Source organism: Eleutherodactylus coqui, chromosome 13 (assembly GCF_035609145.1).
Source record: "Eleutherodactylus coqui strain aEleCoq1 chromosome 13, aEleCoq1.hap1, whole genome shotgun sequence".
In the NCBI taxonomy this organism is placed as follows: domain Eukaryota; kingdom Metazoa; phylum Chordata; class Amphibia; order Anura; family Eleutherodactylidae; genus Eleutherodactylus; species Eleutherodactylus coqui.
In genome coordinates, this window is record NC_089849.1 from 16,757,354 (window position 1) to 16,776,935 (window position 19,582).

The following is a 19,582-nucleotide window of genomic DNA, read 5'->3' on the forward strand; positions in this document are numbered from 1 at the left end:
TCTAGGAAAGCTGGGTGATAACTGATATATCCAACATTACAGCTCTTATGAGGACCATCGCCAAACGTTTTCAGACTCCTGAAAAGCAAATATGTGTAGTCATTAAAGTAGATGTGCTGATCTGGGAAAGCTGAGTGGCAACATATACAGAGAATATTGCAGCTTTCCCTGGACTGATCACCCAACTTTCCCAAATTCTAGGTAAATCTCTCTACTTCTAGAGTGACAGCCATGTTTGCTCTTCATAAGGAAAGTTGAGTACTAATCAATATAACCAACATTACAGCTGTCACGGGTACCATCACCCCACTTTTCCAGACTCCTGAAAAGCAAATCTGCCTTGTTGTTGAGTGACAAATCCTCCATTTCTCATACCAAGCATATGTGCTTTTCATGACTCAAGGAGAGCTGGGTGGCAACTACCATAGTTGACATTACACCTCTCACACCCAGCTTTCCTAGACTTCAGAGCGGCAGGTGTGCCTAGTTATGAAGTGATACATCCCCCACTCTCATGTCATCTGGACAGTACATCTATTTGTGGTGTGATACATCATATTATTCCATGACTAGGCACATCTGCTGTTCATGGTTCTAGGAAATAGCTTAATAGGAACTGTCACCCAACTTTTCCAGACTCCCGAATAGTAAAGTCTACTAGTTATGGAATGAGACACTTACCTACTCTCATATCATTCCATAACTAGGCCCATTTACTGTTACTGGGAAAGCTGGGTGATAACAGATATAACCCACATTAAAGCTTTACAGGAATCATCACCCAACTTTTTCAGACTCCAGAAAAGCAAATCCGCCTCCAATTCTATCAAAACAAGTGAATTTACTGTTCTTGACTCTAACAAAGCTGAGTGACAAATTAAATAGTGACTATTGCAGTTCTTACTGTATGGATCACCCAACTTTCCCAATTTCCTGTCTATTCAGGGGGTGACAGGCGCATTTGCTCTTCGAGGAAAGCTGCGTAATATTCAGTGTGACTGACATTAAATCTCTAAGAGCAACCTTCACCCAACTTTTCTAAACTACTGAATGACAAGTCTAACTAGTTATGGAGTGAGACAGCTCCCTTCTCTCATATCATTCCATAACTAAGAACATTTACTGTTCAGGACATTGGGAAAGCTGAGTAGTAACTTATATAACCAACATTACAGCGCCTATGGGAACCATCACCTAACTTTTCCAGGTTCCTGAAAGGCAAATCTATAGTGATACATCCTCTGCTTTTCATAACAAGCATATCTGCAGCTCAAGGCTTCAGGAAAGCTGAGTTATAACTACTCTAGCTGACAATACAGCTCCCGGCAGTCCCAGGGACAGTGAATGAGGCGCCACCGTAGTGCGACAAGCGCTTTATTCAGTCTCCGCCTCACTGCGGAGGGAGCAGTAACTCGAGGAGGATGGGGGAAACGGGACCCCCGATCTAGAGATCAGCTAGTGTCTCAGCGGTGGGACCCCCACCGATCGGCAAGTTATCCTTTATCCTGTGGATAGAGGATAAGTTGCAATTTTGGCACAACTCTTTTAACCCCTTAACGTCTGCCCATATGTCTTTTGACGTGAGACGCTTAGGGGCTTTAATCTACAGCGCCATCTTTGACGGCGCTACATTAGAAGCCCGGCGCAGGTCTCCCGTGCAGGGCAGACGGGTGCTGGGCTGTTGGTAGCTGAGCACTTCCTCTAAGACCCCCTGCAGACAAACAGGTCGGAATCCGTCCCTGACTGCGGCGGGCGACCCTGCGCACCAGCCATTAATCTTATTTTTCTGTACTGCGCGGTACAGATTTATTTTACCGTCGCCAGGCGTCTGCGTGGAATCTGCGAAAAAATAGAGCATGCTGGGATTTTTCCTCCGCTTGCAATTGGTTTCCGCAAGTATGCAGGAAAAAGTGATTTCCCATAGCATGCTATGAATGAAATGTGCTGCGGGTCATCGGTGCGGATGCTGAACGCGGATTCCGCGATGCAAATCCGTTTGTGTGCAGGCGGCCTAGCACCACGGACCAAAGAAACTGCAGATCTCCGCTGTTTAACCCTTTATATGCTGCAGTCAGTGAGACCACGGCATGTGAAAGGCTGATAGAGGGGGGGGGCTCCCTCTGTCACCCATCAGACCTCCACAATGTGACCGCGGGGTCCCGATGGGTTGCTATGGCACCCAGACGCTTGACTATAGCCTTCGGGTCTGCAAGCTACAGTGGTCTATGAGGTTCAGATGCTGGCTGACGCGCTAGGCTTTCTAATACACTGCGATACTGATGTATCACAGTGTATTAGAAGAGTGATCATAGATGCTGAGAATCAAGTTCCCCCAGTGGGACAAAAAACAAAAGTTGAAAAGAAAGTTTAAAAAAAATTAAAAACATCAAAATCCAACCCTTCCTCATTTATTATGAAAAAAAAAAATCACACATGTGGCATCGCTGAGTTTGTAATGGCCAAGAGAAAAAAAAGTTAGTACATTATTTAACCCAAAAAGCATCGCAAATTGTTAATTTTACCTATCGCACCTGAAAAAAATATCTAAATATACCTCCATAGAGAATAACTGCATCACATTATTTATTGTGCACCCTGAACGCTGTAAAAGGGGAATCCAAACAACAAATAGCAGAATTTCTTTTTTCCCCAATGCCCCTAAAAAAAGTAATAAAAATGATAAATTACATTATATGTGCCCAAAAATGATACAATTAAAAAATACAAATTGCGCTACAAGTGCGGCTCTGCGGATGGGAAAATGAAAACGGTCTGTGAAAAACACTGAAAAATGAGTTGGTTATTAAGGCGCAAACAGGCGTGGTCACTAAGGGGTTAAGGAGGTGCCAGGGCTGCGATCGTGGGGGTCCTGGTGGTCAGACCCCTTTCAGCAATTACCCCTATTTTATGGATACGGGATAATTTGCAGTCACGGTACAACCCGCCTAACTGTGTATTTTTTGTCCGGTTCCCTCTGCTACCTTGTAAGTCATTCAGAGCATCTGCCGAAAATGGCGCCTACCGCGTCCGAGCACTTCTGTATGCGAGTCTGCTGACTGGCGAAAATATCCGCCATACTGCATTTTTGAGGGTATCACCTGATCGCGTCTTCCTGCTCTATACACAGTTGAAAGGAACTTTCCGTTAATCCGCCGTCATTACCGGCTTTGTGAACACTAAGGCGGCTTCATACGGGCCAAAGCAGATTTACAATGCGAATTTGCGCGACGGGTATTGCGTTTTTGCCGTATCTTACTGTTTTTGTTTTGGCGCACGCGCTTAGGACTTGTTCGCACAAACACATTTGCGCTGTGTATTACATGTGCAGAATTTGCGCACACAATACCCAGTGAATAAAACCCACTGATTTCAATAGGTTCGATCAAAAGAGCGTATATTACACGCGCATTTCCTGTGCGGAAAAAAATACACGGCATGTTTTATTTTTTTATGCATATCACATATTAATCTAATTAAACGTAATTGCCCAATGAAACCCCCAAAAATACGCACACAAAAAAATACGTACACATGCGCAAAAAAAACGCAACACCCATCTCACAAATACACCGCGCAAATGTGCGCATAAACACGCTTACGCTTGTGTAAAGCCTGAGGGCTCTGACACGGAAATCTGAATGATTATATGTTCAGTGTAAACGCAGCGTTGAGCGAACGACGAACGAGAATTTGTTCGATTCTCATCCAGCATCTGCGCCAAACAGACAGTTCCGCACCCGCCTGAACCGTCCGCAACCGGCCATCAAGCGAATGAGCAACATGATGGAAAAACCTAAATGCTTATCTGCCCGTGTAAACAGACGCCGTGTGAACGCAAGCGACTTGGCAATTGTTCGAGCGATCAGATGATTCATCGCTCCGTGTAAAAGGACCCGAAATCCGACATGCGCTTTAACATTGTTTGAATGAAGCGGCTCGCCACTTTCACGAATAGTAAACACGGCTTATTTATCAATAAAGGCGTCATTTGCGCCGGTTTTATACTAATTCCTGACCGGTGTACGCTACGCCATATTTATGGAAGCTGCGAAAGGCGCTTGTAAATCTAGTGAATATTAAGAAGCCAGAAAAACTAATAGATGCACCAAAAATGTTCAAAACGCACCAAATTTTCACAAGGTTTACGAAAGAGACGCACACCGGACAGGAAATAGTCATGGCGGAGGCATAAGAAGCTGAGACGCGCCACAATTTATGCCAGATGTGCCAAAAATTCATGTAGATACGCCAAAATGGGAATTTGTTTTATTTCGCTCAAAATGTACCTCAGAGAGCGTGCGGAGGCGACTTTTACAGCGAGCGGCTGGATTTACCGCCGTATAAAGGACGCTATCGCACAGAGAAAATAAAAAACGACGGAAGAGTTTAAAGAAACAAGAGTAACGCGAGCGCCAAAATGACGAGATACATCCAAAAGAATGCAGTTGCGCTAAAAACTACACAAATGCGCCAAAATGGAATCGCTTTTCTGACTGCGCTCAAAATTTACCTCAGAGGCTGAAAGCTTGTGAAATAAAATGATGCCCAATAAGGCGGATACATGGCGAACACCGCAAAATACGCCAAACAATTACCAGCTTTACTTGGTCTAATCCGCGCTTGATTATTGCGCCCGTTTTCTGACGTTAAGCTTCATAAATGTGTCAGGAACGTCCATCGCACAGAGGCCACGCCCACACTGCGCAGAATAAAAATATTAGCAGAGCCATTCGTAATTTTTTTATTGTTTTAGGTGCAAATCGGTTGTAAATATGTCATAAAAATAATACGCCATTATTCCCGCACCAAATCCGCCACAAATCTGGTGCAAAAGGCTTCATTAAGAAGCCCCACGATGTTCACCTGCATGCATGACCGCAGCGCACCGTTTGGCGGCCGCATCTGGACGATCCGTGAGAGAGGGCGCAATAGAGATAGGGGAAGATTTATGTCTAAAAGGAAAACAGTCTCTGTTGCCCCTAGCAACCAATCAGAGCGCAGCTTTCATCCCTCATAGCACTGTGGTGAAATGAGAGCTGCGCTGTGATTGGTTGCTAGGGGCAACAGAGACTGTTTTCATAAATCCGCTCCATAATACTCATTTTCACAGGCATCCAGACAATATGTACAGAGTTACTGCGGAATAGTTGGGATTCTAGTAAGAGAATCACCTTTATTACATCCAGCTTTTCCTGTCTCCTGAAAGGCAACTCTCCAATAATACATCCCCACTCCAAGCACTTTCGCAATTCATGGCTGCAGTAAAGCTGGGTGACAGCACATATAGCGGGTCGGTCACCTCTGTCATACATAAAACAACTCCGAGTAGATAATCGACGCAGCAGAAGCGTCAAATCCAGCTTCTAGAGTCAAACTACAACTCCCAGCGGCCCTTGCGAGCTACCTGCGTGACGTCACTGGCCCGCGCCGCCGTTCACGTGACGTCACTGGCCCGCGCGGGTTTCAGTTTCGTTTCCCAGCTGTCAGGTAGCGGAGGCTCCAGACTTGTGGCCTCCTGACCGTCAGCCGGCACCGTGCTCCCCTGCCTGGTGCTGCCCGGGCCCTGGCTCCGCGGCCCCGCTACCAGCAGCATGTCCCGGGACGGTGGTGAGGACGGGTGGACGTCCGAGTATGACTCTACCTGGGAGGATGAGGAGGAGGACGGGAGAAAGGAAGAGAGACCCCGAGAGCAGAGGACGCAGCGCCGGGTACTGGGGGTGATGGGGGGTGCAGGCTGTATTTGGGGGGCCACCAGGTGAGGCGGCCAAAAAATATCCGTAATCGCCAAGGAAAATATCGTATTCTGTCGCCGCTGATCTCTGTGCGATGCGACATCTTCGAGGGGTTTCCAGGACTCTAGTATAGATGTATCGGCCGTGGGGGTCCGCTGTCTGCAGCCCCCACCAATCAGAGGCCGGAATAGGCAGCGGCGCTTGTATGATCGCGGGGAGAGCGCTGTTGGGGCGGCTTCACGGGGGGCGTAATTCACTGCGAACCGCAAGTATGTGACATCGCGTACTTCCTGCACGCCGCCAATCGCCATGCACCATCCTGGCGTGTAGGAACGCGATAGAACATGATGCAATCTTTCAGATTTTGCGCGGTATGTGGGAGCCCATCGCAGGTTGGTACAGCGTGGTACGGGTGCAAAACCCGCGTGCGGAATACACTGTCACCCGTGGGAAGGAGCCCCGCGCTTCATAGTGCTGCTACCCCGTACGGCGACGCCATTGCCCACCTGATTGGGGCTGAGGCGCTCTTAGGTCATGTGACGTCCATGCGAGGACCACAGCTTCTGCAGTCAGCTGATCACCCCGAGGGGGGGCGCTGCGTATATTATAATGGCCGGGCGCCATAGAATGTGGTGGACGACTTTTATTACATTTTTTTAGGGAAAAGAAGGAAAACCGGCCAGAAATGTCCCGGTTCTTGTTTTTGCAGTGTTCGCCTTCAGTGACCCGCTGACCTTCTTCTCCGGTCGGCCGATTCCCGCGACTACAAGTTTTTAGAGGCATCTTTTACATTTTTTTACTACTTTTGCACAATAAAAGCAGGTTTTTAAAGACCAGCCGACTCTCCGTTGTCATGGCGATCGAAGATCCCGGCCCGTGGAGCGCTGCGAGGCCGGAGGGTTTAGCATCAGTTTGAGGTACGGGGGACTTTGGGATTGTTTTTTTTCATTCTATTTTTTTGGGAGGCGAACAAAAGAAAAATATCAATTCTGGTGTTTTTTAGTTTTTTTTATTTCTAATGCGCTCACTCGGTGCGATAAAATATCTGCATTTTTGTCTCGTTCTGAACGCAGTCATACCGGTTATGGGTCGGGGTTTGTTTATGTTTTGGTATTTTTCCTTTCTAACAGTTTTTGTTGTCGGGCAAATATGTCTTTTTTTTTATTTTTTTTAATAGTTTTTTTTTTTCTTCTGTAAATTTAAATTTTTAATAAACTTTTTTTTCTATGCCTTTTTTTTTTAGTCTCTGAAGGGAACGTGAAGATGTGATCACTGGAATAGTACACTGCATTACGTATTTAGTGCGTTCTGCTAAGCCCATGACAGCAGCCTATCAGATTCTGCAGGAGGCGGGGCCTGATAGTCTGAGTTACATAGAGGTCTTCATCAGACTTCTAGCTCCCATGGGAACCCATTGCTACTTTGCAATCGCACTGCGGGATGCCGATGGGTGACAGGAGGAGCCCCCCCGCCCGTCATCTGCTTACATGCTACAGTTGCTATTGTGGCATGTAAGGGGTTAAATCTCCACGATCTTTGTTCCCGGCTGTCAGAAGTCCGTCTAGCCACCGCCTTAAAATCATATGTGCTGGTTTAAAGCCCATTGCTGATCGCTGTGAGAAGGTGTATTGGTGGTCACTAAGGGGTTGAGGCCCTTCTACACGGCGCAGTAATCGTGTAAATAATCCTTCGGTTGGTGGTTTGCATGATGGTTGTCAGGTGTGAACGGGTGCTGCGAGCGAACAATCAGATTATCGCTGATTGGACCTTTCGTCGTCGGTCTGCCGCTTCATCGCTGGGTATAAACTGGCATTTTGCGGTTTGCTGATAGAAAGCCGCAGCGGAAGGGCTGACCAGCCACGCCGTTAGTGAACAGTGTAAATGCATGCCAAACGATATACAACTGCTACCTCGCCGCTGGTTGCACGCTCCTTCCATTTTATCTTGCGTGTAAAAGGGTCTATAGTTTCCGAAACCCCTTTAACCTGTTAAAAGGGGTTGTCCCGCGCCGTGGACCGCAGGGCTTCTGTGCGGTCCATTGCCGATTCCAGCCTCCTGATTGGCTGGAATCGGCACGTGACGGGGCGGAGCTACACGGAGCCCCATTGAGATAAGAAGAAGACCCGGACTGCGCAAGCGCGGCTAATTTGGCCATTAGACGGTGAAAATTAGTCGGCTCCATGGAAACGAGGACGCCAGCAACGGAGCAGGTAAGTGAAAAACTTCTTATAACTTCTGTATGGCTCATAATTAATGCACAATGTACATTACAAAGTGCATTAATATGGCCATACAGAGGTGTATAGACCCACTTGCTGCCGCGGGACAACCCCTTTAAGGACTGAGCGCCAGTGCTCGGTCCTGGGCTTTATCCCAGCCGGTAGTAAAAATACAGCGCAGGATTAAAGCTCCTGTGATCTGGCAAAAGCAGGTTGGCTCTCCGGCTGTGAGACACAGCCGAGGACCCGGAGGAGGACAGACACAGTATTTAATGGTTAAACAGTGCGCAATGAGCAGCAGCAGCAACAGTGCCGTTTCCTGCAAGGGACTCGGCGATCAAAGCTGTGGGGTCTTAGCGGACCCCAGAACGGCTCTCACAGTGACTACTACTACAATAGGGCCAGCAGAGTGGAGAAAATACAGGGAATAAGGTGCAACCTGATGCTTCCAAAGAGGCACTAGCCCACAGGACTATTAGGCCGGCTGCGCCAGACCGGATTTGGATTGCAGAACCTGCGGTCATCACTCACGCGGACGATCCGCAGCATTCTGCATCCATTAGCAAGAATAGAACATTCGCATGTCCACTCACACGAGCGGACGGAGATGGTTCTGTTTTTGCGCCGATGGCTTTCATTGAGGTTAATGGAAGCCGACCGACTCGCGGCCCTTCTGCAATTGACATTGTGGAAAAGTTGCGGATTCCGCATCATCGCCTAGCGACGGCGTGGGGAAAGAAGGGATTTAAAAAAAAAACAAAAAAAAAAAACTGTACTGCACATGTCCGAGGGCGAGCTGTCCGGGCCATTCGCAATACAGAGAAATACGGGTACGCGCGAATGCCGGCTGGGCACTGGGTCGGATTCCGTTGCAGGCCCCCAAATGTTGAATCCGACCCATTTGTGTGCAGCCGGCCTTAGTGTTACCAGCATGTAACGGCAGTAATGCCTAGGGCTGCCCGGACTTGGGGCCTTGTTGCAGAGTCTCTGCTTGGGCTAATATAATCCTGCGTATTTGTGCTTTTTTGGGGTACATTGGGTTATTTCTTGGATTTTTCCGCTCTGGCAGTGCTGTCCTCACGATCGGCCATTAATAGTTGTTAGCCAACCCGCTGCGGATGGGGCCGGAGGGAGACCGTTCTGTCAAATTGCAGCGGCCTGGGTTGATATTAAATAAATTGGGAGTGGGGATTGCATTACCTTCCTGTTCTAGCCGCACTAAGGCTCGGCTCACACGAACGGGTCGAATTCCGCATGCGTTTTCCGTGCGGATGCACGTGTGCGCACAACATATCGTCCATGTGGGAAAAAGATCTCCCTCCAACCGGCATTCCAGCTTCTCTTTCTATTCTCCTATCAAGCTGCGAGCGTTTCCGGCCCTCGTACGCATTGTTGTTTGCGTACGGGCTGCGGTTTGCTCGCAGTGCGGTATTACATACGCAACGCCGCTATGAGGCAGAGTGGGGAATTTATTATAAAAGTCACCCTGCCCATGACCGGAGTTATCGCTGATCTTGGCCTTTGCTGCAGGGTGATGCGCGGTCTAAGCTCCTGAGTCCATGTTGTTAACCGCCAGGCGGCGCAAGGGCATGTATGTGTAAAGATGAGGTTTTGGCCATGTTGTGTGTGCAATCACCAGGAGCCGTCGTATTTAGAAATTGCGGCATTCAATGCATATTGGATCTAGATCTTGGATAAGTCGCTGTCCGCTGTAAGCATCATTCCGTTTCCTGTGTTGCTACAGTTACTAACGATGATTGTTCTTCCTTTACCTTGCAGCATAATTGCCCTCGGCGATGGAAGACCAAAGCGGCCAGAGACCTGCAGAGATACAGGCACAGTTACCAGGAGGAGCAGTCCGGCGATCAGTCCTGCACGGTAATCGCACTATTGCTGTACCGCTTTACGCTCTTCTAGGGGCAGTTCTGTCTTTGCCGGCTTCTACAGGACACTCTAGCCAAGATGGACAACCCCTTCCGTAATGCGGGTCCTGCTCTCGGCACCTCCGGCAATCAATTGACTTTGCTGGGTGTTGTTGCCGCGACCAGTAGTGTAATATTACAAGACCGTCCTGTAATACCAAGACAGCAGAAGGCCTGCCAAAACGGGAGCCGCTCCTACTAAGCAGTGGTACATTCTGGGTCATAGAGGGGATCCCGAATAGTGGACCCTGACGTTCATAGGCCTATAAGGCAGCAATTGTGCTCTTAGCACAACCCCTATAAAGGGGATTCTCCCTTCTTGGTTCTTCAAATTTGGTCCAAAGCCTGAGGCTGCATTACTGAGAGATTCTTCTAACCAGTGTTTCAGGGGTTAAAGTCAAATGGCTATGCGGGTGGCTATAAAGAGCTGGAAGAGTAATAAAAGCCTAAGGTTTGTGTGTTACATCTGATAAACAGCAGTCATTCTGAAGAAGCAGAGCTGCAGTGTAAAGCATCCAATCTCTTTGCCTCCTAGGGAGAACATCCTAAAACAACGCCCAACCTGGACTTCTACCAGAACAAGAAGTGTTTTGAGCCAAACGGTGAGTCAGATAAGAGTGTCCTTGGTATGTGATTGGATGATAACATCCGCCTCACTTCCTATTCATGAGCGTAGAAGTTGATTGGCCGAGAGGATTGGCCGCATCCTCTAAGGATGTGTTCGCACTTTTCTCATGGCCTCCGGGCTGCGACGGATCCGGAGATGTGGCGTCACTGACTAAATAAATCTCTCACATACAGGATTGTGCATTGATGATTTACTCAACGACTGGAAGGAGGATTACACCACGCTGGAGCGGAACCATTCTTACATCCAGTGGTGAGCGCTGCATGCACCGCAGTCCGGAATGTCCTGGGTTAACACTTTCACTGCCAGGGCAATTTGCACACTAATGACAAAGCCTTAATTCTAAAGCAATAAAAAAAAAAATCACATTCTAGTTTACCTGGAAGCTGGTGCCTGCCCCCCATTGTGTACGCATCAGCCGGTATATTATACTTATGGGCTGCCTCCATGCGTTTTGTAAAACAGGTATCAAAAGTCATGCTTGTAGCTAGAACTCTGACCCAAGTGGAGCCTGAGGCGGACAACACGGCTTAAGGCCAGGCGGTTTTGGATTGCTGTTTCCGTGATCGCCGTCCACGCGGGCGATCCGGGTTAAAAGAGGGCATTGAAAGGAATGCAATTTCACTTTTTAGTTCACACTCGTGGATACAAATTAAATATTCCACGAGTGGAAAAAAATCACAGCACTGATTCCGCAAGGATGGCTCCTATTGAAGTCAATGGATGCGAGTGTTTTCCGTCGCCCATATGCAATTGAAAGGAAAATAGAAAAGCGGAATGCTGGTTGGAGGGGAGAGAGAGGGCGAGATCTTTCTTCCACATTGACTATACACTGTACATAGCGTGCGTCCGTGCAGAAAAACGCTCGCGTCTACAATCTTCCATGATCATTCGCAATCGCTTTCTACGAATGATGACAGGTCTTCCGCTGCGGGAATCGGAATGTGGAATCCGCCCCGTTCGCGTGAGCCCGGCCTAAAGAGTAGCAACATTTTTTTTTTTATTTTTTTTTTTTATGTACAGAATAGGCACTTTTGAAGTCGGTTTTATCAGCCTATTCTGTAGATTTTCCTTACAAAACCCCTGTTTAGCTATGCAGCTAGGTGAAGACGAGGCTGCATAGCGGTAAAGGAAGCTCCATCCTGCTAGCATTTAAATCTGGGATTCCTGGTGGCCATATTGGTTGTCGCCCAACGTAGCCTCCATCAAGCTACAGATGGCTGTTCCCATGCACAGAACCAGTTTATTATTAAATGTCTCAGTTTTGTTTTCTTTTTACTTTCAGTCCTCTAGTACCCCCAATGTGTTCCACCAGCGCAGATGTTCTATACATGCTCGCCCCTGCTGCTGTCCCCTGGAGCGCTCTGTGTCAGGAGAAGCCATTCTATGTTGCAGATGGCTTCTCCCCTACACAGGCGCCGGCTCCCCGCTGGACCTGATGCACTCTGTGCAGATACAGTGTGCTAAAGCGCTGACACCCTACGTATCACATAAGTATACATAAATGACATAAGTGGCAGCAATACACCTCACTACCAAAGGGAAGGCTGCTGGCTGGCCTTGGGAGGGCGGACTTTTCTTATAGGGCAACAGAGACCTGATGTAATTAAATCTTCTTTTGCAGGCTGTTTCCATTACGGGAATATGGAATGAACTCGTGTGCCAAACCGCTGACCCTGAGTGAGGTTAAGGTAGAGGGGGCTTCATTTATTATATAGTTTACTTATATTTGCTCTGCTGTATTTGACCTGCCTTTTGTCATTTCTCTGCCTGTTCTAGATGATGAAGGGGGATGAAGCCGTCATGGCGAGGTTCCTTAAAGCGTACAAACTTATGCTACAGTTTTACGGTATCAAACTCTTGAGTGAGGAGACGGGAGAAGTGGAGCGGGCAGCGAACTGGGAGGACAGATTTAAGAACCTGAATTAGTAAGTGATGCAATTCTTCAAGCATCCCTGAAGTCGTCTTCTGCCAGGTCTCAATTTCGGATGGCAGACCATGATGAGCAAGGCGGTTGTCACAGGGGTGGTCAGGGCTCCTAGATTCTTGAAGTACATGTCATAAGGTGGTTGGCGCCTTTAGGCCGTCTTGCTATGACTGGCTAATGAGTACTCATCCACAATGTGTTGTTGTTTCCGGGATGCGGATCCGCTTAGTAAGTGATTATTTTTCCCCAGCAGCACTACATTGAAATCGGAAATCCTTGTAATGGCTGGACATCATCAGTCCTCAAGCAAAATAGTCTATTTTGTGGCTAATAGAGGGGTCTCCCATTTGGGGAGCCCCCTTTTATTACTTCCATTTTCTCTAATAGGGCATATGCAAAGGGATTGTCCAAAGAGAACAGACTCCCCAAGCAGCAGAATTTAAGTCTGGGATTCCTGGTGACCATATTGGTTGTCGCCCAACTTCTCCCTTTAATGGCAGTGTACTCTTTGCAGTAAATGTAATCCCTTCTCCCCACAACATAGACTACGGCACTATAGGTGGGACATACGGCCTTTGGCTTTAACTCCTTACGTCATATGGATACCGCTGTTAACCCCTTCCCTCTGAGACTCCAGCGGGCTCTTGCGATAATATCACGAGAGCCCAGCTGGTTGCAATGGCAACAGGACTCCAGATACTGGCATCCGGTATTGCCATAGCCTGTGATCTCTATAGTAAGCGATAAGGCATGGCAGGAGAGAAGTCCTGCCATGCCTTATCGTAGCAATCTGCAGTGCTGCAGTAAAAGTCCCTCAGAGGGAGACAAGTGGTGTAAAAAAAAAAAAAAGAGAAAAATAAAGTACAAAAAATAAAAATGTTAAAAAATTTGTTAAGAAACCCTTTTTTTTACGCTTTTTCTCATATTAGCATAACAAAAATTTTCAAAAATTCAAAATACCACATATTTGGTATCGATGCGTGCAATACATTGAACATGCTTTTTATCCTGCACGGCAAAAAGCGTAAAAAAAATGCTAAAAAACTAAAAATGGTACCAATAAAAACTACAGCTGGTCTCGCAAAAAATAAGCCCTCAGAGAGCTCCGGCCATGGAAAAATAAAAAAGTTATAGGACTTTGAATGCAGTGAGTTTAGAAAAAAAAAAAATTTTTTCAAAAAAGGGTTTTTATTGTGGAAAAGTGGTAAAACCTAAAAAAAATATCAGAATTTTGGTATCGTTGTAACAGTACCATTCCGCAGAAAAAAAGAGGATTGCATCACTTATGCTGCATGATTAACGCTCTAAAAAAAAAAAAAAATCTCTGGCAAAATTGATGCGTTTTCTCCCTCTACGATCATAAAAAAAATAAAAGTTTTACAATATAGTCAATGTACCCAAAAATGGTACCAATAAAAACTACAGTTCGCCACGCAAAAAACAAGCCCTTATACGGCCGCGTCGACGGAAAAATAGAAAAGTTATGGCTTTTGAAAAATGGAGATGGAAAAATACTAAAAATCGTTTGGTCCTCAACGCCAAAATAGGCCGTGTCATTAAGGGGTTAAACTGCTAGGTGGGGGGATTAGTGTTAAAATGGTTATTAAAGTGATTTTTCTATAGGGAAAATGGTCATCCAACTGTTTCTAATCCTCGTCTCCATCTTCCCTACAGTCACAGCCACAACAACCTGCGGATCACCCGGATATTGAAGTGTTTGGGGGAGATGGGCTACAGTCACTTCCAGGCCCCTCTGGTCAGGTTTTTCCTGGAGGAGACTTTGTCGAGGGACAAATTAGGCAATGTGAAAAGGAGCGTATTAGACTATTTCATGTTCGCCGTGAAGGACAAACACGAGCGCAGGAAGCTGGTGCACTTCGCCTGGAAGAACTACAAACCAAATAATCACCAAGACAGGTTTATCTGGGGGCCCGTGGATAAGCTCAAGCTTTTCCACCCCTGCGAAGAGAACGACGTGAACGTGGGCTCTGAGGCATTACGAGACGACGCAGGAAAGAATCCAGATTCAAAGATTTACAAGAACCAGGGACGCAAGTTTATCAATGTCCACGATTCTGATACAGCCAGAAGTGAGGTTACAGCGAGTCAGCACGGCACCAAGATGGAAAAAGCCAACGCCGCTGAGTCCATACCTATGAAAGACAGAGGCGCTTTGACACATAACAGTCCAAACCATAACACGGAGGCCAGTCCTAACCAGAGCACTCCGTTTTCCAATGATGATTCCATCACGGCTCTTGAAGAAAACGTTGAGGAGAATGGCGCAAAGAACGAAGGGATCGATGACTATGATGATACCAGAGAAGATTCTAGTAAAGAGAAAGTTCAGAAGGAAGAAGTCAAGAAGATTGTACACGACCGCGAAGGTGCAATAGAGGTCAATGGACTTTCTAACTCTGGTGATATCCAGAACATCGAGAAAACATGTCACCCAGGAGAATCTCATCGAAAAAGAAAGATGTTAGTCCGTAGCCCCTTGAGCCCTTCAGCTGACGGCGGTGGTGCTGGAGACAGTGCCCAGCCCAATCCGTGCCAAGCGGAGGACGAAGGAGGTCAAATAGACAGAGTAGAAGACAAAGTAAAGAAGCTCAAACTGGTGGAAAGACCAACCAGGGATTATCCAAACGGGATCGAAGAAGACAACGACCCTGATGATGCCGATCCCAGAGGGTTCGGCGATCATACATTGTTGCCAAATGTAGAAAGTAACTTAAAAGGACATTGCGAGGATCTCCGCATAGACGAGTAGTGAGAGGGCACCTCCAGTAGGTTTGAAGTTAGAATGAGTCCAGTTCAGGGTTGGGTGGTGGCACAGAGGCGGGTAAACCTCTGTTGGGGGAACGGCCAACATTTCCAACCTGTACGTAGACCAGCAGTTTTCCAGGGTCGTGCAAGATCTTCAGGTTCAGCTGCAATGTTATCCATAGTCCTGTCCTGCCACCCGATAAAGGAAGTGCTAGGAGAAATGGGCTCCCGTCTGTCTTCTCTGCCGCCTTAATTGCACATCCTGGCAGGACGGTGGCAACGAAACAAAAAGTTTTTTGTTTCCTTTTTTTTTTGTTTTCCGGTACGGTTCATGTTTCTTGATTGAGGAGAAGGGCCGCTTTTATGACCCGCTCGCTCCTCGCTTTTCTGACAGCAAAGACAATGTGGAATCGTTTTCTTTATATCGGTGCTAGTGGGTAATTTTGCAGTCTTTTTTTTTTTTTCAGTGACTCGCTGAATATCGAAACTTTTAATTTAACGGGAAATATTTAAAAAGTTCTTTCTAACTAGTTCTGTGTGTAGTATGTGACAGCGGATAGGTCGTTCTTTTAACGAGAAGTTGTCTCGTATTGCCAGTTTTGATCACCTGAACTCAAACGGTCCACAGCTCTCTTGCAGGCAGCCATGTTGCTTGACCCCTATTAAAAAAAACCTGTAAATTGAAGTCCTTGAGTCGTCGCCTTCTGTCAAGTTGTAAGCAACTAAGAAAACTCCATACTTGGAAAAGTGGGTGACACTCGATATGGCCGGGTCATATTTGTCATCCCCCAGCTTTCCCCCAAACTTCCTTTTTCTTTTGTCATTGGTGGTATTACTTTGTTTGTCTTTTTGGTATACTTTACAGAAGTATTTGCACCCTTACGCTGGGTCCTTAAACTTAAAGGAATTTCCACTTTTTATAATCATCTCATTTCCGGGTCCAAAAAGTATTTAATTTGTTCCCTTAATATCTTTATAGATCAGAGCTCCGTATTTCTGATAGAGCTCCAAGTCACCTGCTAAAACAGAACCTTCTCAAAGCTTGTAGCCACCAGTAGGGGGAGCTTACTGGAGATTTCCAGACTAAACTATTGATGACCTATCCTCAAGGATGAGGAGGGGGTCCGCTGCCCTCCAGCCCGCTGTCAGTGTGAATGAGACCGGAAAACAGATGGCGTTATGCCTTTGCAGCGTTCCAAGTTGATTATGCATTAAATGGGAGCTGTGCTTTCATTGCCAACCTGGCCACTGCAACGTGGACAGAGCTGTCCGCTTCTGGCTCCTGCATTGACAGCAGGTTAAAAAAAAATGCTGATTTATCAGGTTTTTAGCCACTTCTACCTTCCAGGCTACATAGCGCTCGATGAGCGTTATGTACTAAAAAGTGGAAATATTCCGCTATGCGACCCGGCAGTCCTAGCAGACCCTGATCAGCTCTGTTAAAGACTATTGTCACTACAGGAGGATATTTTTTCCCTCTAACTGGGGCTCCTATGAATGCGGTTCCTGAGGATGCCCCTCTTGAGGATGCCCCAGCTACACTGGAGAAGTGTAAACTAAAGAAAAAATGTGAATGACTCCCAGATGTTAAAAAAAACAACTAAAGTTACAAAAAAATATACATATGTTCCTAAAAAGAAAATGACCGTCGCCGTATGCACCCTGCAATATAAAACTAGACAAATTAGGCCTCCTGTCCACGGGCCCGCACAGTTTCCCCGTGTGGAATCCCACAGCAGATTCCACCCGGTCTGCAGACATGAGGCCAGAAAATACATTATACTTAACTTTTCGGACGCTGCAGGGCTCTCCTCTTTCATGGCCGGATCTTCTGCACAGCAGATGCATTCGGGACGTCGGCGGTGTGCCACGTGCATGTGCTGTTCGGTCTTTTTTTTTTAAACTGCTGTCCACTGCGTCCATGCCGCGGATCCGACCAGCTTCCATTGGTGATCCACACGCTGGGGAGAAATGACATCCGCAGGTATTTGATCACCCAACGGGTGCCCAATGATTCCCTATGGCTGCGGATCGCACGCGCAGGAGACCCGCCCAGATTTTGTATATCTATTTATGCCGTGGACACGAGGCCTAATATATCAAAATGTCCAAAACAGAATGAGAAACCCATTCCCGTACTTTATTTTAGGGAGGCGGGGAGATATTAAAAAAATTGCCTTGTGTGTCACGGGAAAAAAACAGCAAAAATAATTGTGGTAGCTGAAAAACAAAAAGGGCAAAATGATCCCTAAAAAAGTGTGTGGTCCTTTAGGACCAAAACCCCCAACAGGTTGTCCTACCAAGGGAATGTATTCCTTATCCATAGGATCAGGGATAACTTAGTGATTGGTGGGGGTTAGAGATGAGCGAGCGTACTCGGAAAAGCACTACTCGCTCGAGTAATTTGCTTTATCCGAGTATCGCTGTGCTCGTCCCTGAAGATTCGGGTGCCGCTGCGGCTGACAGGTGAGTCGCAGCGGGGAGCAGGGGAGAGCGGGCGGGAGAGAGGGAGAGAAAGATCTTACCTCCGTTCCTCCCCGCTCTCCCCTGCAGCTCCCCGCTCCGTGCCGGCACCCGAATCCTCAGACCCGAGCACAGCGATACTCGGATAAAGCAAATTACTCGAGCGAGTAGTGCTTTTCCGAGTACGCTCGCTCATCTCTAGTGGGGGTTCATCCGCTGGTACCCTCACAGATGCCAAGAATGGAGGTTCAGCGCGTCTGTGGATGAAGGAAGCCGTGGTCACACGTGTGCTGCCACACCATTAATTTCAATAGGACTGCTGGAGCCAGCTGAGCGCAGTTGATCTCTACTAGTGCCAGCGGGTCTATTGAAGTGAAGCGGGCAGCGGGGTACATTTGCTTCCGCCGCTCCTTTCACTCCTAGACACCTCGCTTGGCCATTTTTTGGATCAATGGGGGTCGAACCCCCACAATCACAAAGTAATCCCCTATCCTGTGGATAAGTTATAACTGTGGTTGAACAACCCCTTTAATGTGGCGACTATACAGGGAATTTGGAGCTCTAAAGACGGAAAATGGCGCCCTGCCGGCTATAAAGAAACTAAGCAGTGCAAAAAAAATTGGACCTATTTAGATTAAAAAAGTGGTATTCAGCGGTGACCGATCCCTTTAAATGTTCTATGCCTCACCGGTGACACATAATGAGCGGCGCGCAGCGATCCCACTGACACAGGTAATGCCTGGAGCTAATGTGAATTGCGCAGTATGGGGGGGGGAGGGACCTTTGTAATGAACATGACATTTGCCAGAACTTTCCGTAGATTTGTATGATATCTTTACCCTGTTGGATCACGTTTGGCTTTTATTTATTGTTTGTAAATTGAAGAAAAAAAAGAGAAAATACAGATTTGTGTTTTTGTCTTGTTTGTGGATGTGGGAATGTTTGCTGTATGAGCCGATGGCGGCAGCGTGGCATCTCTGCGGGTGGGGGCAACCGGTTGGTACATGTGCAAATATTGCAGCCGGACCTCCGATGGCCTTTAGGACTGCCCCTTCGCATATCTCTGGAGGGACCTGAAACTGGCATCCACAGGTGGCCCCCATCCAACCTGACAGAGGGCAGAAAATCCCCAAATCCAGGGGTGCAAACATTGTGGTGTCATCCCCAAAAAGACTGGAGGCTGGACTCGCTGCCAAAGGGGCTTCACCTAAGTGCAGAGTGCGGGGAGTGAATAATGATGGCAATGGAAAATGGTTTTCATTTTAAAAAAATTGACAAACCTTTCTAACATTCTGGTCTCACTTTGTCCTTATGGGGCGCTGAGTGCAGAATGAGGGGGAGCCGCACAAAGCCACAACATAGAATGTAAAAAAGTCAGAGGGGCTGAAGACTTTCCAAATGCATTGTACAAATTATATATCGAGCAAGAGAAACCACATGGTCTTGTAGAAATGATAACTTTTAATGGCTAACAAAAATACATGATGTTACAGTGAGCTTGCGAACCTCGCGGGTTCTTCGTCAGGCTTAAAGGGGTTGTCCCGCGGCAGCAAGTGGGTCTATACACTTCTGTATGGCCATAATAATGCACTTTGTAATATACATTGTGCATTAATTATGAGCCATACAGAAGTTATAAGAAATTTTTTACTTACCTGCTCCGTTGCTGGCGTCCTCGTCTCCATGGTGCCGACTAATTTTCGCCCTCCGATGGCCAAATTAGCCGCGCTTGCGCAGTCCAGGTCTTCTCCTGTTCTCTATGGGGCTCCGTGTAGCTCCGTGTAGCTCCGCCCCGTCACATGCCGATTCCAGCCAATCAGGAGGCTGGAATCGGCAATGGACCGCACAGAAGAGCTGCGGTCCACGGAGGCAGAGGATCCCGGCGGCCATCTTCACAGGTAAGTATAGAAGTCACCGGAGCGCGG

General features: G+C 47.2%; 1 protein-coding gene across 1 annotated transcript; it reads left to right on the plus strand.

The window, feature by feature from the left end:
* Positions 1-5,461: 5,461 nt before the first annotated feature.
* On the plus strand, positions 5,462-17,795 carry LOC136588312 (opioid growth factor receptor-like protein 1). Its single transcript, XM_066587422.1, has 7 exons — positions 5,462-5,708; positions 9,731-9,829; positions 10,409-10,475; positions 10,675-10,753; positions 12,126-12,192; positions 12,281-12,429; positions 14,103-17,795. The coding sequence occupies exons 1-7, from the start codon at positions 5,592-5,594 to the stop codon at positions 15,196-15,198; spliced, it is 1,674 nt and encodes a 557-aa protein (XP_066443519.1). The 5' UTR covers positions 5,462-5,591; the 3' UTR covers positions 15,199-17,795.
* The last annotated feature ends 1,787 nt before the right edge of the window (positions 17,796-19,582 follow it).